Below are 10644 nucleotides of genomic sequence, written 5' to 3' on the forward strand. Positions count from 1 at the left end.
GCCCAGGCTGGAGCTCAGTGTTGCAGACTTTGTAGTGGCTGCATCAGTCTCTGGTCATGTGTACAACACATGAGCTGGAGTATTTACACCTCAGGTTAGGTAAGGTATATGCTTTATATGTCATAAATAATCATCATATATGTCATGTCCAAAATTAATTCATCATCATGAATGTACATAATATAGCAGCCATTTATGCAACATACAGTAGCACTCACAAAGTTCTGTTTGTTGCTTGCTTCATAGCCATAGCCTGTTTAGTTTAGTGCTGTGCGACATGATGGGAACAGAATGCATGTCTAGCATAAACAGAGCATATCTTTGCCATGACTGACAGAGACCGATGACCAGATGCGGGCCTTTGCCGAGAAGGTCTTTGCATCCGAGACCAAAGACGAGAACAGCCGTGATGAGATCTCCATGTTTGATGTGGCTGAAGACTGTCCCATCCTCCACCATGAGATGGCTCACCATCTGCACACCGACGATGATCCTGAGAAACGGTGAGGCAGAAAAATATGAATTGCCAGTTTGCATTTGTGGCTCAGCAAAAACATATTACATGGCGTAGAAACAATACATTTTAGGGCTTTATTTTTAGACTGATTTAATGGTTATTAAGTTCCCTTAAAAAAAAACAGTGCAAAAAACAGCACTATTCTTGAGGACAATTTTGTTCACTTTCACCCCAAACATTTCTAAAATTCAAACAATGGATGAAGCTAACCACTAAACCTCACATATCCTTATCAACAGCAAAAGGCACCAGCTCTCCTCTTCCATGGTCGTGCCCACAGTTGCTGCCCAGGTAGCTGCAGCCCCTGCAATGTCAGTAGATACTCCCACCTACCTAGAAGTGCCTGACTACCAGAGAGTGGCCATCATTGGAGACTACGCCTCTGGGGTAACCTAATTGTTTTTTATTTATTGTAGAATGTAAATCAAAATTGTTTAAATGGACACTTTAGTTATTTCAGAAAACAGGCAGCAGGGTGGCAAATGCATAAATCTATAATACATATAGGATGTACATATACAGTACACTCACCATCCTCTGAATATAATGTAATCCAGTGGAACACTACCTTTAAATATGACCTCATTAATAAACATGTAATTGAATTTATAAATGTATGACAATTTCACCAAAAACTGAAACATTTTGAGCTTCATAAACACAGACGTTAAGGTGGAAGTGTTGCATTGAACGGCATACAATTGTACAGGTGTACCTAATAAAATGGCTGGTGAGTGTATACATGTGCACACAGATACATGTATAATAATATATGTAGTTACAATTAAATGTTTCTATTATAAAGTACTGGCCTGACTCCCCATCATTTGTCATGTAAAACACACTGATATAAGTTCATTACATCTGAAAGGGCTTTTATAAATGAATCTCTCATTCATTGTGGTTTGCAGTGTGCTTGTTTGTTTTGTTTGTTTTTGTTGTATTTTTGTTGTGGACTTGATTTGACTGGTTTGACATTTTGGGAATTAAGCTGTCTTGTAGAGAATTAAATGACTGATATTACTCTTTGTCCAGTCAGCATAATGCTACAACAACCAGCAGTCACTTAGCTTAGCTTAACATTAAGACTGGAAATATGAGGAATCATTTTGTCTAGCTACTGAACGGACAGGTGTTAGAGTAGCGTCACTCATTTAACTCTTATAATAAATAAGCACCTATTCCTTTAAATATAATAAAATGTCACTACTTATAATGGGTTTATTATATATTGTTAGTGAATTCTCTAGATTCCAGTATGATGGATTACAGTATAGTGGCAGTAGTAATTAAAGCTTGTGCTCCTGTATTACTGCATGTTACACATGGACTTGGGTGAAGTTAACGTGGATCGAGGAGGTGTTGATTCATATGTGTCTGTGAATCAGCTGACTCACACCTCACTCCCCCGAGGCCCATGAATGGAGCTCATCTGTGGGCAGGCTGAGGTTTAGGTTTCATGGGTTTTACATTTACAAGGAAACACTTTGGAAAAGAAGCTCGGTATTACTGCTTCAGTTTACTTTAAACTTCACATTTGTTAAGGTACATTTCAAGTGTACTAATTGCATAACACAGTAAGGAAATTACAAAATGTTAAAAATAAACAGTTTGCAGCATGTTTTCATATGCTCCCTGTGATGTAAAATACTTTTAATACATCTGACATACGTGGCTTTGTTTCATTTTTGTTATCACACTGAAATGAAAATAGCATTGTCAGGTTGTTTGTTAATCTCATCATCCTAATATAGGCCCTTAAACTGAACTGGAGTCACATTCCTTGTTTTTTTTTTTTTTTGTTTGTTTTTTTTGCATACATGGCAATAACGAATATGACTGATTAAAAAAACTGTTACACCAAAAATGTTCACTATTTATTTCTTATACTTGTCTTTTGTTTTTTTCTTTGTTTGTTTTTTTTTCAGTTATCTGTAACAACTCTTTCCTGTTATTCAGGTGACCATGGATGACTTCGAGCTATCCTGTAAAGGTCTGTACCGTGCCTTGAGCATCAGGGAGAAGTACATGAGGCTGGCCTACCAGCGCTTCCCACGGACGGCCTCCCAGTTCCTGCGTGATATTGAGGGACAGACCTTCAAACCTGAAGATCAGTTACAGCCAGGTGATGAAAAAAGCGGATGGGGCTCAGTAGGGTGATGGACCTAGGGTTTACGCAAATGAGGTTAGACACAAGCTATATTTGTACTATTTGTTGTTCCTAATGCTATGTTACATCCATCTTCAGTCTTCACACCCCCTCCAAAGGACGACGAAGACCCCTTTGATGCCAAGAACCTGCCAGAGAATCTGGGCTATGTTGCTCGTATGAAGGATGGTGTTGTCTATGTGTACAACGATGTTGCAGCTGCAGACAAACATCAGCCCAAAGACCTGCCCTGCCCCAACTATGCTGCCTTCATAGATGACATGAACTTCCTCATTGCTCTCATTGCACAGGGTCCAGCGTGAGTCCTTTAAAAGTGTTCATTACTGTATTTTAAGTTTCAGAATTTAAATGTCAGTTTTCAAAACACCCCTTCATGATTTCATCTTTAACCAATTTTCTGTATTACTGGCCAACTATCACTGTGCAATGAATGTGCTATTATGTTTTGATTTGTTTTGCAGTAAGACTTACACTCACCGCCGTCTGAAGTTCCTCATGTCCAAGTTCAATGTGCATGAGATGCTGAATGAGATGGAGGAGCTGAAGGAGCTTAAGAAGAACCCCCACAGGGACTTCTACAACTGTAGGAAGGTAGCTATTTGTCATGGTCATCGCTTTGAAATTTGCTTAAAACATAAAAGATATAAAAAAAATAATGCTAAATCAAAGTTAAATCTATTTATCCTGTCATATTAATATCAAAATGGTGTACAGTGGATCTATAAAGAAACTGATTACGTGATTTTAATTTGAGTTAAGTTTAATGTGTCACACTAAACATACTATATGTGTATGGCCAGGACCCCTTGTAAAAAAGACCCTAGGTCTCAATGGAGCAAATAATTTCCTGGTTAAATGAAAAATATCTTTCCAGTACACTGAATATTCACAGTTTATACTATTATTTGCCATATTTGTATTATTGTATTATGATATTATATTTATTATTTGCATGTGTAAATTTACGTGTATGAATATGTACATAAATTATTTTACAATACAGTCTGTACATTAGAATTTTAGATATTTCCTTTCCCACTTTTCCTGTCTCATACCTGCTATGCAGCTTGTGTGTATATGTGTGTCTTCTGCTCCCTCTTGTGGCCAAGCAGAGTTACTGCATCACATCAACCCCATGCCTCAGTGACCCACTCTGTTACAGGTCGACACCCACATCCACGCTGCCGCCTGCATGAACCAGAAGCACCTGTTGCGCTTCATCAAGAGATCTTATCGTGTGGACGCGGACCGCATTGTGCACAACCTCAAAGGCCGGGAGGTCACCCTGAAGGAGCTCTTTGAGTCTCTCAACCTGCACCCTTATGACCTCACTGTGGATTCGCTGGATGTGCACGCTGTATGTTAGTGAACTTAGATGTGAAAGGACACATTTAATGCCAAAACACTACAGGTGCACTTCCCACAAAAAAAGAAAAATTACAACACTATTGCTAATCTCTGATTTAAGTTCTGATAATAATGATTAATACAGAGTGTCAGATATGAAGAATAGCAGAGACCAATCAGAGGCTTTTTTATTAAAAATTTTGTTCATGCTATAAATTGATAAAATGATAGGACTGTATACAGTACATACTGCTAGACAACATGAATGTATTACATCCAAAATGGCAGGTCAGGGTATATAATAAATCATTCATGTTATCAGTGTGTTGAACCTGAAAGCAGAATAAGGATAAAAAAAATCTTAAAATCAAAGAAAACTGAAATACATAAAGTATGAATGACACCTACTAAACACCACCAAGGGGGATAAATATCTCCGGCTCAACACCAGTCAGTCAGAACTGATGAAGCCTCTTGGATGAGAGGTGAAACATCTTCGATCTAGAAATCCAAGTCCAGTTGATATTTTCTAAGGTTATTTCGGACACCTACTAAATGTAAAGATTCAATTTTCTTTTCCCCAGTCGGCCCTTCCTTAATCTAATTCTCTTTTCTTCTGTCTGTTTCCTTTAAGGGTAGACAAACCTTCCAGCGTTTTGATAAGTTCAATGCTAAGTACAATCCTGTGGGAGCCAGCGAGCTGCGTGATTTGTACCTAAAAACAGAGAATCGCATCAATGGAGAGTACTTTGCCACCATCATCAAGGTTAGTCTGAATATAATATGATGGTGCAGCCAGACAACATTCCTAAAGTCCTTTCTACAAACAGAAATTTTTGTGATGACATGGCTGTGATTCTAAAGATAAGTTGTACTGGAACTCTGCCCTATTTAAAATTGGTATTTGTTGCTTGCTTTTTTTTTTGTTTACTAGCCTACTACTGGTGGGACAAACAGATAATCTACTATGTATCACATTTGATCTGAGCCTGACTTGATCTTTGTGTAAACCAGGAAGTAGCCAGCGACCTGGAAGAAGCTAAGTTCCAGTATGCTGAGCCTCGTCTGTCCATCTATGGCTCCAACCCCAACGAGTGGAACAAGCTCGCCGGCTGGTTTGTCAAGCACAGAGTCTTCTCCCCAAACCTCAAATGGATGATTCAAGTTCCCAGAATCTAGTAAGTCCTTTAATTAAAAAAACAAATCGAGGCAGACAATATTCTGTTGCAGACACATTATTACTTATACTTTGCATAGGTTTTATTTTTTGAATATCAAAGACTCTCCAGTTGGCTTGAAAAAAGGCTCAAACTGGTTGAAAGATTGCAAGAATTCAGGTTTAAATAAATGTATTTTGTCACTCATCTATCTCAGTGACATCTTTAGAGGCAGGAACTTTGTCCCACACTTTGGCAAAATGTTGGAGAACGTTTTCCTTCCCGTGTTCCAGGCCACCATCGATCCACAGTCCAACCCAGAGCTCAGCATCTTCCTCAAACATGTGAGTCAGAGACGGTCACAAAAAGCATTCCTATGTCATAACACATCATACTTAAAAAGATATTGAATCTTATTTTGGTTCTTTGTTATGAATTAAGAACATAAATGTGTGAAAGATGTACCTGAGATAAATCATATACCAGTGAAAGTGTCAAAATGCTCGACATGACCAGATGTGGATAGCAAATAAATAGAAGCACTGCAGTTTCATCAGCATTAATCTACTAACATGAATATTAATTTAATGTAGGCTGTGGATCTAAGTGTTGAAGACAACAGAAAAACCACCAGAGGAAAGTTAAATCACCTGAGATCCCAGCGTTCCTGAATGACCAGCTGTTTTCCTCCTGCTGTGTAGGTGACAGGTTTCGACAGCGTGGATGACGAGTCCAAACACAGTGGCCACATGTTCTCCACTAAGAGCCCCAAACCACAGGAGTGGGACATAAACAAGAACCCCTCCTACACCTACTACATCTACTACATGTATGCCAACATTGCTGTGCTCAACCAGCTCCGCAGGTGAGTAGCATTGTTTCTGTGTTCAAAAACAATGTTAGTATTTGCTTGTAGAACAGGAATATGAATATTTAATTTTTGTTTTTGTTTTTGTTTTTTCTGAAAAATTCTCCTCTGTAAATCTCCTCTTGGAGTGTATATTCAATGAGTACCACAAAGACTATGTCTCCTTTCTGTAGTATGATGCTTGTTTGTCTTGTGCTCTCCAGACAGAGAGGGATGAACACATTCCTGTTCAGGCCTCACTGTGGTGAGGCCGGTGCAATCACCCACCTGCTGGCTGCCTTCATGACAGCCGATAACATCTCTCACGGCCTCAACCTCAAGAAGGTCAGTTTTGGCTTGGATACAGTGTCTTGCCTCCATTAAAATAACACTTTAATTCTGCAGTTCACATAATCCAGCATCATTTTTAGATGCCAGACTTGTGTTCTGTAAAGGAATTAAGGTTCCCGTTGTCCTAAATATGACAGTGATATTGAAATCTATTCCCATACCTTATTATGTTCACAAGATTTAAGATGTTTTCAGATAGGACGCTGCGCTCAGCTCAGCACAGCACATACCGCGTCCTATCTGAAAATGGTTTTAGCATGGAGATACCTTACATCAAACCAAGCGCTCCCTTTTCGCCAATAAGCTGTGTTAACTAATAACCAGTAAGAGCAAAGTGATTTATTTCTGCCTCAACTGCTATTCGGCACTAGGTGTATAAGGCAGGCAGCAGAACATTTAAAAAATAGGTGCAGGGGGACACAGAATATTTTTCACAGTGTCAGACATGTTGGATTTGTTTTTGAATCATTCTTCAGGAATGTAACACATTCCTGCCATTGGTTAAAGTATAATGAGGAAAAGGAAGCGCTTGGTTTGATGCATGGCATCTCCATGCCAGTACAAACACGACAGAATCATTGTCACGTGAGACTGAGATCGCACAGGCATCTAAATCACGCTCACAAATTGATTTATCATGCAGCCCTAGCCTGCAGTATTACTGTACTTAATGCAATTTTATCCGCTTCATTATTGAAAATAAAAGGTAACAAATAAGTCAAAAGTCCAGGCTTTGTCAATAATGCCACAAATTCACTGCACCTGATCATATCTCTCTATCAATCCTCCACCTCCAGAGTCCTGTGCTGCAGTACCTGTATTTCCTGGCCCAGATTCCCATTGCCATGTCGCCTCTCAGTAACAACAGCCTGTTCCTGGAATATGCCAAGAACCCCCTGCTGGAGTTCAGCAAGAAAGGCTTGGTGGTTTCACTGTCCACCGATGACCCCATGCAGTTCCACTACACCAAGGTCTGAGCCCTGGGAGAGAAATGTAAACAATGGGTCACATTGAACAGTATAGCTATTGTTTTATGTATGTCATACATATGCAATTTAGTTTTCTTTGCAAGTTGTGATGTTCATATTCAATGAGCGCAGTCATTTACAGCACACTATATATCAAAAGATCAGGTTTCAGTCAACTTTATCTCAATGGGCTATTCACAGCTTTTCCAGTTAATAAATAAAATAATAACAATCATAAAGTAAAGCAACAACAACAATCACACCTCAGCCAATGCATAATGTGTTGGTAACAAAAACAAACAAAAAACAGAGCCCACAAACCTACTCACTACCATTGGCGTTTAATGCATTTTATGAACCTGTATTATAAATACAGTTTATAAGAAATAGTTTATGCCAAATGTAAAGCAGGCAGATCTAGATGTGTGCAAAATGATCAGTTTAAAGATGTATTTTTCATATACATATCTGCTACACAACCACACTTACCTCTGGAAATGTTGCCTTTCACAGTTCATGGAATACGTATAATACCAGTCAAAAGTTTGGACACACTTTCCCATTCAAACCAATCGGAGTGTGTATCCAAATTTTTGACTGGCGGTATATACAGTATGTGCTGTAGCTGTATAGGAGTGAAATGTCAGAGTGTAAATCTCAGCCGTTACATCCTCAGGAACCCCTGATGGAAGAGTATGCCATTGCAGCCCAGGTCTTCAAGCTCAGCACCTGCGACATGTGTGAGATCTCCAGGAACAGTGTGCTGCAGAGCGGCATGTCTCATGAGGTAACACGCCTGATGGAGAGCTTTAAGTGTGGTGATGCTTTGTTGACGCTTTAATTTAATAAATTGCTTATAAGATTTTTCTTTATCTTTATATTGGCAAATTATGACCCCAAGAGCTATAGTACTGTGCAAAAGTCTTAGGCTGCCATTAGATTTGTTGTTTTAGCAATGTTATGGTGACTATGTATATTTATTTCCGTGCAAAAGTCTTAGGCCACTTTTAGTTTTGTTGTTTTAGCAATGTTATGGTGACTATGTACATTTATTTCTCAGAAAATATAGGAAAAAAAGGAAGAATATTAGAAAAAAACTCAGCAAACAAACTGAATACTCAAGATGTGGTTTCAGGCTGTTCTAAAGAAATATGAAGAATCCAGGGAGGTCTAACACAATAACAGGAGTGTTAGACCTAGAGAACTGTCCAAATCTGATGAGAAGTTTGTCAGAGTTTATTCTTTGAGAGATCTGAGGAAATCCTGCAAGGACCCGACTTGGCGTCAGACATCTTTGTTTGAAGCCAAGTTGATGGTTCCACAGTCTGAAGAAGCTCGATCAGGAACGGCCTTTGTGGAAGGACAGCAGCCAACAAACCACGTTTCCAGAAGGGGGACGGGGAGAAAAGCCTGAGATATACTGTACAAAAGCTTGCAAAGATTAGAGTGAAGATCAGTGGGAAAGAGGATTATGGAGTGATGAATGGAAGGATGAACTTTTCAGGTCCAGTCATCAACAGTATGTGAGAGGAAGAGTTGGAGAGAGGTGGAAGAATGAGTGTAGCAGCCTTCAGTGAAACATGGTGGAGGGTCTGTCATGGTTTCAAGAATTCAAGCTGTGCTAAGTGCAAAGGGAGGTCACACCACATACTGACTTTGGACTGTTGAAGCCATTTTGTTCTGCAAAATGTGTTGTATACAAATTTACTGTATTTTCTAGTTATATCTTGATAAAGAGACTGAGAAATAAATATAAATTATCATTACAACCTTGCTAAAACAACAAAAATAATGGTGGCCTAAGACTTTTGCACAGTACTGTATATTCTACCCTTAACTCATACAGACAGCTATTAAAAACAGATGATTATACACTATGGTACATTTAGAAGTAACCTATACTAACACTATGCTAACATATCCTGGTGTTTGTTTGTCTTTTCCTAAGGAGAAGACCCTATACCTGGGACAGGACTACCTGAAGGAGGGTCCAGAAGGCAATGACATCCGCAAGACTAATGTGGCCCAAATCCGTATGGCTTATCGTTTTGAGACTCTGTGCTATGAGCTCAACCTCATCAAGGAGGGCCTGGAGGTTGAGTAAATATTGAAAGTCAACATACACCCGGTCAAAATCTTCTCTGTTGTGTTGTAGAAAAGCTTCTAGTATATTTGTTTTTCCACAGTAATTCTTGGACAAGAAGAGACCAACCTTCTAACACACTGATGTTCTCTCGACGAGGAGGAAGAACGTTTTTAATGATTATTTTCACTGTAAATCAGCTACACATTTTGTCCAAATGTCTTGAATATTACACTGTGTATTCCATATGGGGAAACATCATGCATAAGAATGGAAAGAAATAAAATGTCAAACAACTTTGTGTGTTATAGTCCCATTAATGCAATTTATCAGCATTACATTTCAATTATTTATATAGATAGATAATCAGAAATAACGACCAAATATGTAGAACAGCCCATGTTGTCTGTCTGCTCACTGAATATATTCTTTACATGAGTTTCAAAATTCAGTGAATAAATGACATCTGCTGCAAAATATACATTTATTACGTTTCGACATGATTTGGATTTGAGCCAATCAAATGATGTTTTGGACCAAGTATAGTCTATGAACATGAAAACCCTATCGCTCATACAATGCGTTTTCACAACGGGTTTAATGCTATTAATCACGTTCTTGGACCAAAACAACATATCTCGGCATTTTAATATATGAAAGTAAAGACCCCGTCATAGTTAATGACTTGTGAGTCGCGCAGGTGCGGCTCATAATGCGGTGTCGATAATTCCCAGGACACTTGAAGACAACGGTATTTATTCATCTCTGACAGCTGCGGGAGTTGACGAGGTGACGTCCTCCCTCTCAAATCGGGAGGGTTCAACCAAACTTTCTCACAGTCACCGCTGCGTCAAATTCCACAAAAACAGCCCGAGTCCAACCGGAAGTGAAGTGACCCGCCTAGTAGCTCCCTCATTTGGCACTGCCATTACAATGAACTGTGTGTACTGTATGTCCCTAAAATAAAATAAGCAGAGGTGGAATGTAACCAAATTACTGTACTTAAGTACAATTTTAAGGTGGGCCAATCTATAGGTACTTCACTTTTCATTATCTATTTTCACTATTTTCATTATCTGCTACTTTATACTTTGACTACACTACAGTACATGTAAGAGAGAGAAACAAATGCACTTGAAAACTTTATTTACTAGTTACATTTCAGAATTATATTAATTAAACTAAATGCAGTGTTACCATAAGA

At 38.8% G+C, this 10644-nt stretch overlaps 1 protein-coding gene across 1 annotated transcript; it reads left to right on the plus strand.

Moving 5' to 3' along the window:
• Positions 1-345: 345 nt before the first annotated feature.
• On the plus strand, positions 346-9606 carry ampd1 (adenosine monophosphate deaminase 1 (isoform M)). Its single transcript, XM_020612581.1, has 15 exons — positions 346-503; positions 757-904; positions 2477-2642; positions 2766-2985; positions 3149-3278; positions 3850-4044; positions 4669-4800; positions 5049-5212; positions 5409-5535; positions 5893-6056; positions 6263-6383; positions 7187-7360; positions 8034-8144; positions 9306-9452; positions 9544-9606. Exons 1-15 carry the CDS (start codon positions 352-354, stop codon positions 9544-9546), a joined length of 2154 nt encoding a protein of 717 aa, XP_020468237.1. The 5' UTR covers positions 346-351; the 3' UTR covers positions 9547-9606.
• The last annotated feature ends 1038 nt before the right edge of the window (positions 9607-10644 follow it).

The sequence above is a fragment of the Monopterus albus genome, unplaced genomic scaffold (assembly GCF_001952655.1).
Source record: "Monopterus albus unplaced genomic scaffold, M_albus_1.0 scaffold126.1, whole genome shotgun sequence".
Classification (NCBI taxonomy): Eukaryota; Metazoa; Chordata; class Actinopteri; order Synbranchiformes; family Synbranchidae; genus Monopterus; species Monopterus albus.

Excerpts from the sequence above, each read along its gene's own strand:
- ampd1 (XM_020612581.1), top strand. The coding sequence starts at position 352 with ATGCGGGCCTTTGCCGAGAAGGTCTTTGCATCCGAGACCAAAGACGAG. Across the intron at positions 4,045-4,668 it reads ATTCGCTGGATGTGCACGCT|GGTAGACAAACCTTCCAGCG; the intron begins GTATGTTAGTGA and ends GTTTCCTTTAAG. Across the intron at positions 5,213-5,408 it reads ATTCAAGTTCCCAGAATCTA|TGACATCTTTAGAGGCAGGA; the intron begins GTAAGTCCTTTA and ends CATCTATCTCAG.